This window comes from Phoxinus phoxinus (genome assembly GCF_949152265.1).
Source record: "Phoxinus phoxinus genome assembly, chromosome: 13".
Classification (NCBI taxonomy): Eukaryota; Metazoa; Chordata; class Actinopteri; order Cypriniformes; family Leuciscidae; genus Phoxinus; species Phoxinus phoxinus.
Window position 1 is genome coordinate 4,059,036 of NC_136888.1, and position 16,627 is coordinate 4,075,662.

A 16,627-nucleotide genomic window follows, 5' to 3' on the forward strand; every position below is an offset into this window, starting at 1 on the left:
TCATAAGACTTATGTAATTATACATCCAAAAACAGAACATTTGTAAAGTTCATGTATTCACCTATTGACCTTATATCTGGGCGAGGATATAAACATGGCGGACACTGTGCGGCTCACTCACACGGCTACTTCTGAGACGCACCACCCTTAAATCTGGAACAGTGTGTTTTCACCTTTAAAGTAGATCAGGTTTGTTCTCTTACACCATGTACTGGGAGTTTTCCTTAACATTTAAAATGTTCTGTTTCAGGGTTCATAGCTGTACTTTACAAGGTGAAGCAAGTGTGATTTATTGGCTGAATCGCCATTGGTTATAGTGTACTGCAGTATTTCACTCACCATAAAAACAGAGACCAGTAACAGCTGCAGACAGACCACAACCGACAGCATCCTGATCGCTCAGAATCAATCCTCACTGACGGGTACAGCACACAGCAGATATGCTGAAAACACAACCGTGCCATATTATGCCCACATGACAAGTGTAAAACATACCTGCTTTTTGCCAATTCAATGCTCACACACACCCAACGTCCTGCAACAGACAATGGTGTGTGTTAGTTTTAGTTGATTTTAAAAAAAGCCCCTGAAGCTGTGCATGCTCAAACAGACAAGACACATCCCCCCGTCCGAAAACATGAATTATGAAAAAAAATAACATTATTAGGAACGCCTGCCAAACACCCCCTTTAAAGTGTTATATCAGATTTAACATTTGCACTCATCACCATGCAAATCAAAATTTTCATTTTGTTTATAAGGTATCCTAGAAAAAAATAATCTGGGCATCAAACACTAAACGACACACTGCCAAACTTTCAAATCATTCCAAACACAACAACTCGCACATACACAAAAAAAACATGTGCTGTAAAATTGGCTCAAAATATCAAACATGTTTCATATCCTCCAACTGGATTGATTCAGTCTGAAGTTTAAAAAAAATCTGCCTATCATACACACACATTTCCTGTGTAATTGGACAACTCGGATTTCCCAAAGGCTCTGAAATTTGGCAACTGGAGTTGACTTTAACAGACTGTACTCTCTTAAAAATAAAGGTTCTTTATTGCCGTTGATGGTTCCATTAATAACCTTTAATGGAATATTTCCATTGCACAAAAGGTTCTTTAAATTGGAGAAAGGTTCTTCAGATTATAAAGATGTTCTTCACACTAAGAAAAAATGGTTCTTTTAAAGGCCCACTGAAATGCCTTGAAACGTGCAGCGTTTTTCAATGTGGTGACCAGAGCCCGTCTACGGAGAGTATGGCCACTCCCTATTAAGTCCTATTGTACAGAATTTTGGTTGTAGTTCCACAAGAGTTCCACTGGGGGCGATCGCCTGTGAGTGCAAAATGAATGGGAGCCTATGGAGCTAGACGGCTAAATTTGTCTCTTTCACCCGATTGCCGTTGAGAAATTTCAGATTTGATTGTAGGTTTTGCAAGTTCAACATGGGTTATAGGTCGAAAGTTGAATGAACGAGTACTTATGTCCTCTCGATTTCTTACAGGTTGAGTTGTTGTTGCCCATAATGCGCTAGCATTCTGCTAATGAACACTGATTGGTCAGTGAAGGACTGATTACGACCAGAGATACCTCTTGATGGCATTGTGGCATCCGAAGCGGGACCAGAATGTCTTCTAGCAAAAACTCTTCTAGCACGTGTGTTTACCTGTGTCAGTTGTGTTGTGTGTTTACCTGTGTCTGCTGTGTTGTGTGTTTACCTGTGTCCGCTGTGTTGTGTGTTTACCTGTGTCCGCTGTGTTGTGTGTTTACCTGTGTCCGCTGTGTTGTGTGTTTACCTGTGTCCGCTGTGTTGTGTGTTTACCTGTGTCCGCTGTGTTGTGCGTTTACCTGTGTCCGCTGTGTTGCGTGTTTACCTGTGTCCGCTGTGTTGTGTGTTTACCTGTGTCAGCTGTGTTGTGTGTTTACCTGTGTCCGCTGTGTTGTGTGTTTACCTGTGTCAGCTGTGCTGTGTGTTTACCTGTGTCCGCTGTGCTGTGTGTTTACCTGTGTCCGCTATGCTGTGTGTTTACCTGTGTCCGCTGTGTTGTGTGTTTACCTGTGTCAGCTGTGCTGTGTGTTTACCTGTGTCAGCTGTGTTGTGTGTTTACCTGTGTCAGCTGTGCTGTGTGTTTACCTGTGTCAGCTGTGCTGTGTGTTTACCTGTGTCTGCTGTGTTGTGTGTTTACCTGTGTCAGCTGTGCTGTGTGTTTACCTGTGTCAGCTGTGTTGTGTGTTTACCTGTGTCAGCTGTGTTGTGTGTTTACCTGTGTCCGCTGTGTTGTGTGTTTACCTGTGTCAGCTGTGTTGTGTGTTTACCTGTGTCAGCTGTGCTGTGTGTTTACATGTGTCCGCTGTGTTGTGTGTTTACCTGTGTCCACTGTTTTGTGTGTTTACCTGTGTCCGCTGTGTTGTGTGTTTACCTGTGTCCGCTGTGCTGTGTGTTTACCTGTGTCTGCTGTGTTGTGTGTTTACCTGTGTCCGCTGTGCTGTGTGTTTACCTGTGTCCGCTGTGTTGTGTGTTTACCTGTGTCCACTGGGCTGTGTGTTTACCTGTGTCAGCTGTGCTGTGTGTTTACCTGTGTCCGCTGTGTTGTATTTACCTGTGTCCGCTGTGTTGTGTGTTTACCTGTGTCAGCTGTGTTGTGTGTTTACCGGTAACCACTGTGTTGTGTGTTTACCTGTGTCCGCTGTGTTGTGTGTTTACCTGTGTCCGCTAGTGTTAATTTCGTCAGACGAGACGAGACGAAATATGTTCGTCAACGACCTTTTTTTCCATGACTAAGACGAGACGATGACGAGACTGCACTACTGTTCAAAAGCGCTGACTAAGACTAAATTAACATGCATTATTGTTGACGAAAAAAGACGAGACGAAAATGTTTTGCATAAAATAAAAACTAAGATAAAATCTCTCTTCATTTTCGTCTACAATTGTCTCTGCTTTTTCATCAGCCGTACGCCTTTAAAATATTCCGAATGAGTTCGCGCTGTTGCTCAAGTAACATTACGAAGCTATGGTGTTTGTTTTGGCACATAGGCCTACATTATGCAGGTTACGATTGTATTGCTTCCACTAAAGAAAAGAATGCGCTCCGTCTCTAGGCCGGTTAGAATCCTGTGTGTGGCAACACATTTTTCATGGCAACGGTGTGTTATACTTAGAAGCGCATTCTACATTAGAATTCGACCAAGCCATTTAAAAAAAAAAGTTTAAACATACGCACAGATTGTTACATAAAATGGTGTGTGTGCGTAGAAAGAATTAGTCCACACGCCGCTCAAAAAAAAAAAAAAAAAAATCCTGAGCGCAAGTCCACCGTCCTACGTTAGCACTAGGCAGGCTTTTTGTGTTAAATTATATTTCCTGTCGCTGCGCAGGCTTTTTTATTGTACATGACAGACTAATAACCATTTTCTTTAAAGGCTTAGGTTATGTCCCGTTAACCGGACCGTTGCATTACGATTAAAAGCAGTATCAATAAAGTAAAAAATGTGAGGTGCAGTCAAGTTCGAGTGTTTACGCTGTTTAAACGAGTGTTCTCACGATACACTTGTTGTGATTCGCGGAGTTTTGACAAGTTTTATAGTGTTGATATTGTTTCTTATTCAAAAGTGGTGACTGAAAAACTATGAAACCCCTTCCCGCGCCTTTGTAACTTCAGTCGGAGTATGTTGGGCCCCAGCTTTTGAATTGTGATGGTTAAAATAAAATACAGAACAGTTTCATCATTTGTAAATGTGTCTCCTAAATCAGAAATTGAAAACCAGACATGTTTAACAGTTGCATTCAACAAAAATCATTCAACAAGTGTATTTTGTTAGGTAATTATGACATTTTACCAATATTTGAGATATGTGAAACACTTTTTTACTGAAATGTTAATCAGAAATAATCTCAGTAATAATGTGTTATTAAAAAAAAGAAGACATTTTTTTTACTAAAACTTGACTAAAATGAAAAGACTTTTAGTCGACTAAAACTTGACTAAGATACCTTAAGTTCTCTTTTGACTAAAACTAGACTAAAATGATGAGACTTTTAGTCGACTAAAACTAGACTAACAAAAAAAAAATTTGTGAATGACTAAATGACTAAAACTAACAAGGACATTTGGCACAAGACTAAGACTAAGACTAAATTAAAAATGGGTGACAAAATTAACACTAGTGTCCGCTGTGTTGTGTGTTTACCGGTGTCCGCTGTGTTGTGTGTTTACCTGTGTCAGCTGTGTTGTGTGTTTACCGGTGTCCGCTGTGTTGTGTTTTTACCTGTGTCCGCTGTGTTGTGTTTTTACCTGTGTCAGCTGTGTTGTGTGTTTACCGGTGTCCGCTGTGTTGTGTGTTTACCTGTGTCAGCTGTGTTGTGTGTTTACCGGTGTCCGCTGTGTTGTGTGTTTACCTGTGTCCGCTGTGTTGTGTGTTTACCTGTGTCAGCTGTGTTGTGTGTTTACCGGTGTCCGCTGTGTTGTGTGTTTACCTGTGTCCGCTGTGCTGTGTGTTTACCTGTGTCAGCTGTGTTGTGTGTTTACCGGTGTCCGCTGTGTTGTGTGTTTACCTGTGTCCGCTGTGTTGTGTGTTTACCTGTGTCCGCTGTGCTGTGTGTTTACCTGTGTCCGCTGTGCTGTGTGTTTACCTGTGTCCGCTGTGCTGTGTGTTTACCTGTGTCCGCTGTGCTGTGTGTTTACCTGTGTCCGCTGTGCTGTGTGTTTACCTGTGTCCGCTGTGTTGTGTGTTTACCTGTGTCCGCTGTGTTGTGTGTTTACCTGTGTCAGCTGTGCTGTGTGTTTACCTGTGTCCGCTGTGCTGTGTGTTTACCTGTGTCCGCTGTGTTGTGTGTATACCTGTGTCCGCTGTGCTGTGTGTTTACCTGTGTCCGCTGTGTTGTGTGTTTACCTGTGTCCGCTGTGCTGTGTGTTTACCTGTGTCCGCTGTGCTGTGTGTTTACCTGTGTCCGCTGTGCTGTGTGTTTACCTGTGTCCGCTGTGCTGTGTGTTTACCTGTGTCCGCTGTGTTGTGTGTTTACCTGTGTCCGCTGTGTTGTGTGTTTACCTGTGTCAGCTGTGCTGTGTGTTTACCTGTGTCCGCTGTGCTGTGTGTTTACCTGTGTCCGCTGTGTTGTGTGTATACCTGTGTCCGCTGTGCTGTGTGTTTACCTGTGTCCGCTGTGTTGTGTGTTTACCTGTGTCCGCTGTTTTGTGTGTTTACCTGTGTCCGCTGTGTTGTGTGTTTACCTGTGTCCGCTGTGTTGTGTGTTTACCTGTGTCAGCTGTGTTGTGTGTTTACCTGTGTCCGCTGTGTTGTGTGTTTACCTGTGTCAGCTGTGCTGTGTGTTTACCTGTGTCAGCTGTGCTGTGTGTTTACCTGTGTCCGCTGTGTTGTGTGTTTACCTGTGTCCGCTGTGTTGTGTGTTTACCTGTGTCAGCTGTGCTGTGTGTTTACCTGTGTCAGCTGTGTTGTGTGTTTACCTGTGTCAGCTGTGCTGTGTGTTTACCTGTGTCTGCTGTGTTGTGTGTTTACCTGTGTCAGCTGTGCTGTGTGTTTACCTGTGTCAGCTGTGTTGTGTGTTTACCTGTGTCAGCTGTGTTGTGTGTTTACCTGTGTCCGCTGTGTTGTGTGTTTACCTGTGTCAGCTGTGTTGTGTGTTTACCTGTGTCAGCTGTGCTGTGTGTTTACATGTGTCCACTGTGTTGTGTGTTTACCTGTGTCCGCTGTGTTGTGTGTTTATCTGTGTCCGCTGTGCTGTGTGTTTACCTGTGTCAGCTGTGCTGTGTGTTTACCTGTGTCCGCTGTGCTGTGTGTTTACCTGTGTCCGCTGTGCTGTGTGTTTACCTGTGTCAGCTGTGTTGTGTGTTTACCTGTGTCCGCTGTGTTGTGTGTTTACCTGTGTCAGCTGTGTTGTGTGTTTACCTGTGTCAGCTGTGCTGTGAGTTTACCTGTGTCCGCTGTGCTGTGTGTTTACCTGTGTCCGCTGTGTTGTGTGTATACCTGTGTCCGCTGTGCTGTGTGTTTACCTGTGTCCGCTGTGTTGTGTGTTTACCTGTGTCCGCTGTTTTGTGTGCTTACCTGTGTCCGCTGTGTTGTGTGTTTACCTGTGTCCGCTGTGCTGTGTGTTTACCTGTGTCTGCTGTGTTGTGTGTTTACCTGTGTCCGCTGTGCTGTGTGTTTACCTGTGTCCGCTGTGTTGTGTGTTTACCTGTGTCCACTGGGTTGTGTGTTTACCTGTGTCAGCTGTGCTGTGTGTTTACCTGTGTCCGCTGTGTTGTATTTACCTGTGTCCGCTGTGTTGTGTGTTTACCTGTGTCAGCTGTGTTGTGTGTTTACCGGTAACCACTGTGTTGTGTGTTTACCTGTGTTAGCTGTGTTGTGTGTTTACCGGTGTCCGCTGTGTTGTGTGTTTACCTGTGTCCGCTGTGTCGTGTGTTTACCTGTGTCAGCTGTGTTGTGTGTTTACCGGTGTCCGCTGTGTTGTGTGTTTACCGGTGTCCGCTGTGTTGTGTGTTTACCTGTGTCCGCTGTGTCGTGTGTTTACCTGTGTCAGCTGTGTTGTGTGTTTACCGGTGTCCGCTGTGTTGTGTGTTTTCCTGTGTCCGCTGTGCTGTGTGTTTACCTGTGTCAGCTGTGTTGTGTGTTTACCGGTGTCAGCTGTGTTGTGTGTTTTCCGGTATCCGCTGTGTTGTGTGTTTACCTGTGTCCGCTGTGTTGTGTGTTTACCGATGTCCGCTGTGCTGTGTGCTGTTTACCTGTGTCTGCTGTGTTGTGTGTTTACCTGTATCAGCTGTGTTGTGTGTTTACCTGTGTCTGCTGTGTTGTGTGTTTACCTGTGTCCGCTGTGTTGTATGTTTACCTGTGTCAGCTGTGTTGTGTGTTTACCGGTGTCCGCTGTGCTGTATGTTTTCCTGTGTCAGCTGTGTTTACCGGTGTCCGCTGTGTTGTGTGTTTATCTGTGTCCGCTGTGCTGTGTTTTTACCTGGGTGCGGTGTGTTGTGTGTTTACCTGTGTCCGCTGTGCTGTGTGTTTACCTGTGTCCGCTGTGTTGTGTGTTTACCTGTGTCCGCTGTGTTGTGTGTTTACCTGTGTCCGCTGTGTTGTGTGTTTACCTGTGTCCGCTGTGTTGTGTGTTTACCTGTGTCAGCTGTGTTGTGTGTTTACCTGTGTCCGCTGTGTTGTGTGTTTACCTGTGTCCGCTGTGTTGGTTGTTTACCTGTGTCCGCTGTGTTGTGTGTTTACCTGTGTCAGCTGTGTTGTGTGTTTACCTGTGTCCGCTGTGTTGTGTGTTTACCTGTGTCTGATGTGTTGTGTGTTTACCTGTGTCCGCTGTGTTGTGTGTTTACCTGTGTCTGCACCTGTGTCCACTGTGTTGTGTGTTTACCTGTGTCTGCTGTGTTGTGTGTTTACCTGTGTCCGTTGTGTTGTGTGTTTACCTGTGTCCGCTGTGTTGTGTTTACCTGTATCCGCTGTGTTGTGTGTTTACCTGTGTCCGCTGTGTTGTGTGTTTACCTGTGTCTGCTGTGTTGTGTGTTTACCTGTGTCCGCTGTGTTGTGTTTACCTGTGTCCGCTGTGTTGTGTGTTTACCTGTGTCCGCTGTGTTGTGTGTTTACCTGTGTCCGCTGTGTTGTGTGTTTACCGGTGTCCGCTGTGTTGTGTGTTTACCGGTGTCCGCTGTGTTGTGTGTTTACCTGTGTCCGCTGTGTTGTGTGTTTACCGGTGTCCGCTGTGTTGTGTGTTTACCGGTGTCCGCTGTGTTGTGTGTTTACCGGTGTCCGCTGTGTTGTGCTTTTACCTGTGTCCGCTGTGCTGTGTGTTTACCTGTGTCAGCTGTGTTGTGTGTTTACCGGTGTCCGCTGTGTTGTGTGTTTACCTGTGTCAGCTGTGTTGTGTGTTTACCTGTGTCCGCTGTGTTGTGTGTTTACTGGTGTCCGCTGTGTTGTGTGTTTACCTGTGTCAGCTGTGTTGTGTGTTTACCTGTGTCAGCTGTGTTGTGTGTTTACCGGTGTCCGCTGTGTTGTGTGTTTACCTGTGTCAGCTGTGTTGTGTGTTTACCTGTGTCAGCTGTGTTGTGTGTTTACCGGTGTCCGCTGTGCTGTGTGTTTACCTGTGTCTGCTGTGTTGTGTGTTTACCTGTATCAGCTGTGTTGTGTGTTTACCTGTGTCAGCTGTGTTGTGTGTTTACCTGTGTCAGCTGTGTTGTGTGTTTACCGGTGTCCGCTGTGCTGTATGTTTACCTGTGTCCGCTGTGTTGTGTTTTTACCTGTGTCCGGTGTGTTGTGCGTTTACCTGTGTCCGCTGTGTTGTGCGTTTACCTGTGTCCGCTGTGCTGTGTGTTTACCTGTGTCCGCTGTGTTGTGTGTTTACCGGTGTCCGCTGTGTTGTGTGTTTACCTGTGTCCGCTGTGCTGCGTGTTTACCTGTGTCCGCTGTGTTGTGTGTTTACCTGTGTCCGCTGTGTTGTGTGTTTACCTGTGTCCGCTGTGTTGTGTGTTTACCTGTGTCCGCTGTGTTGTGTGTTTACCTGTGTCAGCTGTGTTGTGTGTTTACCTGTGTCCGCTGTGTTGTGTGTTTACCTGTGTCCGCTGTGTTGGTTGTTTACCTGTGTCCGCTGTGTTGTGTGTTTACCTGTGTCAGCTGTGTTGTGTGTTTACCTGTGTCCGCTGTGTTGTGTGTTTACCTGTGTCTGATGTGTTGTGTGTTTACCTGTGTCCGCTGTGTTGTGTGTTTACCTGTGTCTGCACCTGTGTCCACTGTGTTGTGTGTTTACCTGTGTCTGCTGTGTTGTGTGTTTACCTGTGTCCGTTGTGTTGTGTGTTTACCTGTGTCCGCTGTGTTGTGTTTACCTGTATCCGCTGTGTTGTGTGTTTACCTGTGTCCGCTGTGTTGTGTGTTTACCTGTGTCTGCTGTGTTGTGTGTTTACCTGTGTCCGCTGTGTTGTGTTTACCTGTGTCCGCTGTGTTGTGTGTTTACCTGTGTCCGCTGTGTTGTGTGTTTACCTGTGTCCGCTGTGTTGTGTGTTTACCGGTGTCCGCTGTGTTGTGTGTTTACCGGTGTCCGCTGTGTTGTGTGTTTACCTGTGTCCGCTGTGTTGTGTGTTTACCGGTGTCCGCTGTGTTGTGTGTTTACCGGTGTCCGCTGTGTTGTGTGTTTACCGGTGTCCGCTGTGTTGTGCTTTTACCTGTGTCCGCTGTGCTGTGTGTTTACCTGTGTCAGCTGTGTTGTGTGTTTACCGGTGTCCGCTGTGTTGTGTGTTTACCTGTGTCAGCTGTGTTGTGTGTTTACCTGTGTCCGCTGTGTTGTGTGTTTACTGGTGTCCGCTGTGTTGTGTGTTTACCTGTGTCAGCTGTGTTGTGTGTTTACCTGTGTCAGCTGTGTTGTGTGTTTACCGGTGTCCGCTGTGTTGTGTGTTTACCTGTGTCAGCTGTGTTGTGTGTTTACCTGTGTCAGCTGTGTTGTGTGTTTACCGGTGTCCGCTGTGCTGTGTGTTTACCTGTGTCTGCTGTGTTGTGTGTTTACCTGTATCAGCTGTGTTGTGTGTTTACCTGTGTCAGCTGTGTTGTGTGTTTACCTGTGTCAGCTGTGTTGTGTGTTTACCGGTGTCCGCTGTGCTGTATGTTTACCTGTGTCCGCTGTGTTGTGTTTTTACCTGTGTCCGGTGTGTTGTGCGTTTACCTGTGTCCGCTGTGTTGTGCGTTTACCTGTGTCCGCTGTGTTGTGTGTTTACCGGTGTCCGCTGTGTTGTGTGTTTACCTGTGTCAGCTGTGTTGTGTGTTTACCTGTGTCAGCTGTGTTGTGTGTTTACCGGTGTCCGCTGTGCTGTGTGTTTACCTGTGTCTGCTGTGTTGTGTGTTTACCTGTATCAGCTGTGTTGTGTGTTTACCTGTGTCAGCTGTGTTGTGTGTTTACCTGTGTCAGCTGTGTTGTGTGTTTACCGGTGTCCGCTGTGTTGTGTTTTTACCTGTGTCCGGTGTGTTGTGCGTTTACCTGTGTCCGCTGTGTTGTGCGTTTACCTGTGTCAGCTGTGTTGTGTGTTTACCTGTGTCCGCTGTGTTGTGTGTTTACCTGTGTCCGCTGTGCTGTGTGTTTACCTGTGTCCGCTGTGTTGTGTGTTTACCTGTGTCAGCTGTGTTGTGTGTTTACCTGTGTCCGCTGTGTTGTGCGTTTACCTGTGTCAGCTGTGTTGTGTGTTTACCTGTGTCCGCTGTGTTGTGTGTTTACCTGTGTCCGCTGTGCTGTGTGTTTACCTGTGTCAGCTGTGTTGTGTGTTTACCTGTGTCAGCTGTGTTGTGTGTTTACCTGTGTCCGCTGTGTTGTGTGTTTACCTGTGTCCGCTGTGTTGTGTGTTTACCTGTGTCCGCTGTGTTGTGCGTTTACCTGTGTCAGCTGTGTTGTGTGTTTACCTGTGTCCGCTGTGTTGTGTGTTTACCTGTGTCCGCTGTGCTGTGTGTTTACCTGTGTCCGCTGTGTTGTGCGTTTACCTGTGTCAGCTGTGTTGTGTGTTTACCTGTGTCCGCTGTGTTGTGTGTTTACCTGTGTCAGCTGTGTTGTGTGTTTACCTGTGTCCGCTGTGTTGTGTGTTTACCTGTGTCCGCTGTGTTGTGTGTTTACCTGTGTCCGCTGTGTTGTGTGTTTACCTGTGTCCGCTGTGTTGTGTGTTTACCTGTGTCCGCTGTGTTGTGTGTTTACCTTTGTCCGCTGTATTGTGTGTTTACCTGTGTCAGCTGTGCTGTGTGTTTACCTGTGTCCGCTGTGTTGTGTGTTTACCTGTGTCAGCTGTGTTGTGTGTTTACCTGTGTCAGCAGACACAGATAAACACACAACACAGCAGACACAGGTAAACACACAACCGTTGTGTGTTTATAACAGAATAACACAGTTATTCTGGTGTCTCTATGGTCCTGTGCTTTGGTTTCCAGCACCAAGTCCAAGACTATTCATTTACACACACAATGTAATATCAAATTTTTTTGTTAACCTTTTACCATATGTCTTGGAGTATCGCAATAATATCGTATCGTGAGTTCAGTATCGTGATATGTATCGTATCGTTACACTCCTACAGCTTCATGACAGCCACAGTTACCTGTGTCCGCTGTGTTGTGTGTTTACCTGTGTCCGCTGTGTTGTGTGTTTACCTGTGTCAGCTGTGTTGTGTGTTTACCTGTGTCTGCTGTGTTGTGTGTTTATCTGTGTCTGCTGTGTTGTGTGTTTACCTGTGTCCGCTGTGTTGTGTGTTTACCTGTGTCTGCTGTGTTGTGTGTTTACCGGTATCCGCTGTGTTGTGTGTTTACCTGTGTCCGCTGTGTTGTGTGTTTACCTGTGTCCGCTGTGTTGTGTGTTTACCTGTGTCCGCTGTGTTGTGCGTTTACCTGTGTCCGCTGTGTTGTGCGTTTACCTGTGTCCGCTGTGTTGTGTGTTTACCTGTGTCAGCTGTGTTGTGTGTTTACCTGTGTCCGCTGTGTTGTGTGTTTACCTGTGTCAGCTGTGTTGTGTGTTTACCTGTGTCCGCTGTGTTGTGTGTTTACCTGTGTCTGCTGTGTCGTGTGTTTACCTGTGTCCGCTGTATATTAAACTAATAATGTTGAATATAATGTATAATAATGTAATGGGGGAATATTTGTTGGTTCTTATTATGCCAAATGTCTTTGTTACCAGTAAAAGTGACCGACATTATTTGAAATATATCTAGTCAGTGAAAGAGTGCAAGCATACTTATCTACAATAATTCTGTATTTTCAGCTTCAGAATCATGAATATTGTTATTCTGGTGTCTCTATGGTCCTGTGCTTTGGTTTCCAGCACCAAGTCCAAGACTATTCATTTACACACACAATGTAATATCAAATTTTTTTGTTAACCTTTTACCATATGTCTTGAAGTATCGCAATAATATCGTATCGTGAGTTCAGTATCGTGATATGTATCGTATCGTTACACTCCTACAGCTTCATGACAGCCACAGTGTGTAATATATTCCCCTTTTAGATTTAATATGAAGCTGTTACTAAAGCAAAACAGGGAACATACATAATCATGCCGAAGATGTGTAGTTTGAAAAGTGTGTAATTGATGTTAGTGAAGGACACTGTGTTCCCTCTTTTAGTCATCAGATATGTTTTCTGGTCTGCGGCGACCCGCTCGTATGATCCGCGCGGTGCTGTCGTGTCTCTGGACCGGAGCTGCGGCGGTTCGAGTGACACTAACATGAAACCAGACTTTATTCGCAGCAATGGAAAGCATATTTACACTGTCTAAATCGTTCCCTATGCCCTATATAGTGCACTAGGTGCCATTCACCATGTAGAAAATAGCAAATGTGTGAACAAGTGATTTCAGCTTCAGCGTCTATTTATAGTGTAGGGGGCGGAGCTTCAGATTCTAGAGAGCATTTGATTGGACAGAAAATCTGATGTCATCAAAAGCGTTGATTCATATCGGCGGAAGTCAGAGACTGTAAGTTTTTAACGCTTATATCTTCTGAATGGGACCCTGGATCACAAAACCAGTCACATGTCGCTCGGGTATATCTGTGACAATATCCAACAATACATTGAATGGGTCAAAATTATAGATTTTTCTTTTATGCCAAAAATCATTAGGATATTAAGTAAAGATCATGTTCCATGAAGATATTTTTTTAATTTCCTACCGTAAATATATAAAACATGTATTTTTGTGAGTAAGTGCAGCACAATCGTGAACATAAATGCACAACTTTAAAGGAGATTTTCTCAATGTTTCGATTTTTTTTGCACCCTCAGATTCCAGATTTTCAATAGTTGTATCTCAGCCAAATATTATCCTATCATAACAAACCACACATCAATGGAAAGCTTATTTATTCAGCTGTCAGATGATGCATAAATCTCAATTTCAGAAAATTGACCCATGTGACTGGTTTTGTGGTCCAGGGTCACAAATGTGAATTTTGTCATTGTTTTGGAGCACACTGGCTTATATAAACTTAAGGCTAACATATTCATACTAAAAGACAAAACATTTAAATTTTGATTTCATGGGGACTTAAAAAACTGCTCACAGAAAGGTTCTTTTGGGGAACCAAAAATGGTTCTTCTATTGGCTGTGATCATGATGGTCGGCCATTGGCCAATGTTGGGCTATATGGGAGAGCGCCTGTCGGGCTATTTTTTTATTTATTTTTGCAGTGTGTTCCACTTGTCGGCTCTATTTGGGCCCCATCGGGGACAGTTTGGCCAATTCAGCATGTTGTACCCACGTCTGAGAGACATCACACTGATTAACTGTTCAGATTAGCCAATGAGAATGAAGGAGAAAGGGATGAAAGCAAGCAAAAGGTCAAGAGGGCACAGACAGAAGGCTGTTCTAATTTTATCTTTTCTTACCTGATCATTCCAATACACAAATATTTAACAACATAAGCCAACTGGAATGAATTTTGGAATTGGTGTTTTTGGAATTTGGAATTACGCTTGCAATTATGTGGCAATATGGCATTGCTGTGAAATAACCTTTTTCGGAACCTTTATTTTTAAGAGTGTAAAGTTCCATAGTGTATTCAGTCTTTAGAATTACTGTAAAAATTCCTATTCAAACACTGATTAGAACTGAAGTAGCAAACAGAATGCAGTTTTGATGGGTGTATTGATTATTTTAACAGCATTGAGCACATTGCATATCAGATTGTATGATGCACATCATAAGTAACCAAGCCTTAGGCGCCAATAACCTTGTAGTGCATAGAAGCGCTTGCATGACTGACACTGCCAGACTTTCAGGCTAAGATTTATTGTGATCGCAATTAATCAGTGAACATACAGTAGCCTAACACCAAGTGCAAAGACACAAAATCTGTCTCAGATGGCTAATCATATAGTTTCAGCTCAACTTTAGTTTATTTTATAAAAAATATGTCCAATCAGTTGAGAAAAATACATACTCATATCAAAAATAGATTCAATTCAATTAAGTTCCTAAATTCCTCTCCCAATCAATCAAATTCAAATTCATCATCATGTGTTTACTTCAAATTCAAATGTCAAGTCATAATTTCTGGATTTGTGTGATGTTGATCTGAGGGTTGTTTGCAGGATCAGTGCTGAATGTGTGGCACTTTTGTTTGGAGAAAATGACTGTCAGCAAACAGTGAAAGCTTTTTAATATCCACCAACTCAGTGATGCCAATATACGTTCAACTTCTGAGTAATCAAGAAAGCCTCTCATGAAGCATGTTCTAACAGCCTACAAATGTCCTTTAATACGAGAAAGCTGCCCGAGCATGCTGCCACCTGCCAACACCGCTGGGATTTACTCAACTGAAGAAGCCAGGTGCTTTTGACCACACAGATGTAAACTTTACCTGTATGCAGCCTAATATGTCCCATTAACACGTCATTATATAGCCAACTGGAAATCTCCATAGACTACAGCCAAAATATAGCCTACCACAACAAAACTAAAACTAAAAATTGACTGACATGACAGGACAGGACGATATACTACTTCACTGCATCTAAAACTAACATGTTGTAATTAAATAATTAAAATAAAATAAACACCACATGACTATTGAAGGTAACTGGCTGCATGGGTGGTTAAAATAATGCGACATAACAAAAACATTAATAAAGCGTAGCCTATTTTGATTTACCTGAACTTGCTTAGTTTCGTTAGGCTATTTGATGTCATCCGTTGCTCTTACTATTCACTTTCATTACAGTGTTTGTGCGTTTTTGTTATTTTTCTGTAAAAATGACCTCCAAATGACCGAATCCGTTCAGAAAAAGAAAAACTGATAAGACTCGTTTCAATCAATAATCTAAACAATCAGGATCCCACATTAATCTCCATTAGAGATCGATGGAACTGCCCATGTTTCAGCGAGAACGTCAACAACTTTTTGTCTTACACAGAAAACACATTGAAAGAAATGAATAGTAAGTCATACACATCACTCACTTTTTCCAGCTGTCGAAAGAAAACACAGTTGATGTTCGCATCTCACGAAGATGAATCTGCTCTCTCTCTCTCTCTCTCTCTCTCTCTCTCTCTCTCTCTCTCTCTCTCTCTCTCTCTCTCTCTCTGAAGCGGAAGCGCGTGAGAAGACTGGCGTTAAATGTCCACAGTGAGTCACACACACACACACACACACACACACACACACACACACACACACACACACACACACACACTATTATTAGGCTAAGTTCTATTTAAACGTATTATTGTAATTATAGAACTAAACTTGTTGACTGAGCTGCAATCACCAAAGCTCAGCTCAGTCCATGTGCTTCTAATTTAATTTTAATTAAAAAATAGCTGCAAACGTTTTACAAAACATATTGATCTCTGATCCAATGTGCAATGCTTCCAAATGCTTCGTTTTACTACCAAATTATAATTAATTGAACTTATACTGAAAAGTTTTCCTTTATCGCAACATGAGTTCCTGAACATGAACGCACCACCACCACATAGCCTAGGCTAAATAATTTGCTAAATGTACAACTCATCATTAGTTTTTACAATTAGCTTGCACAGCATTTCAAAAAATATTTTGAGGGCATTTATATTTTGCTGACTTATAATAAATGTCATGTCATGATGCAAATGTTTCTATTAATGTATTAGCCTAGTCTAATTTTTTTTAATGCACATCTATTTTGCCATAACATATTTTTTTTGTTATTTAAGTCGTGCAGTGTGTAAGCTATAGCTGAATGTAAACCTTCTGCAAAGTTAAATATGCACGATAAATAAAGTTATTGTCTCCCAAATCGACACTGAACTGCCAATAAGAGTAGTTTTTCATTCGAATCTATTGCTTTACATCACCATAAATAAATTTGCATAATGCCCGGCAAATATGTTGTCCCCGTGAACAATTTGACACGCCCACAAACACAACTGCTTCTCAAATCCCGTAGTTCAACCAGGGATTTGCAAAACGCTTGCTCTGAGATGGGTCAGTATACCCAGTTTCTTTATCAAACTGGGCCATCTGACCAATCAGAGCAGAGTAGACCAATCACCATAGACTGGGCCATCTGACCAATCAGAGCAGAGTAGACCAATCACCATAGACTGGGCCATCTGACCAATCAGAGCAGAGTAGACCAATCACCATAGACTGGGCCATCTGGCCAATCAGAGCAGAGTAGACCAATCACCACAGATTGGGCCATCTGACCAATCAGAGCAGATTAGACCAATCACCACAAATATGGCCATTTGGCCAATCAGAGCAGAGTAGACCAATCACCACAGACTGGACCATCTGACCAATCAGAGCAGAGTAGACCAATCACCACAAATATGGCCATTTGGCCAATCAGAGCAGAGTAGACCAATCACCACAGACTGGACCATCTGACCAATCAGAGCAGAGTAGACCAATCACCATAGACTGGGCCATCTGGCCAATCAAAGCAGAGAAGACCAATCACCACAAATTTGGCCATCTGACCAATCAGAGCAGAGTAGAACAATCACCATAGACTGGGCCATCTGGCCAATCAGAGCAGAGTAGACCGATCACCACAGATTGGGCCATTTGGCCAATCAGAGCAGAGTAGACCAATCACCACAGACTGGGCCATCTGACCAATCAGAGCAGAGTAGACCAATCACCACAGACTGGGCCATCTGA

The 16,627-nt window shown here is 43.7% G+C and overlaps 1 protein-coding gene across 6 annotated transcripts in view; it reads right to left on the bottom strand.

The window, feature by feature from the left end:
• Positions 1–15,067, bottom strand: part of paplna (papilin a, proteoglycan-like sulfated glycoprotein) — an 89,653-nt gene extending 74,586 nt beyond the window's left edge. For 2 of the 6 annotated variants that reach the window (XM_079633057.1, XM_079633053.1), the window contains exons 1-3: positions 14,938–15,067; positions 496–535; positions 340–415 (exon numbers count right to left, since the gene is read on the bottom strand). In XM_079633057.1, the coding sequence (XP_079489183.1) occupies positions 340–390 (51 nt within the window). In that variant the 5' untranslated portion in view covers positions 391–415; positions 496–535; positions 14,938–15,067. Of the gene's footprint in view, positions 1–339; positions 444–495; positions 536–14,629; positions 14,689–14,937 lie in introns of those variants that run through there. The other 4 variants (XM_079633058.1, XM_079633054.1, XM_079633056.1 and 1 more) reach the window with 3 other exon arrangements.
• Between the last annotated feature and the right edge of the window lie 1,560 nt (positions 15,068–16,627).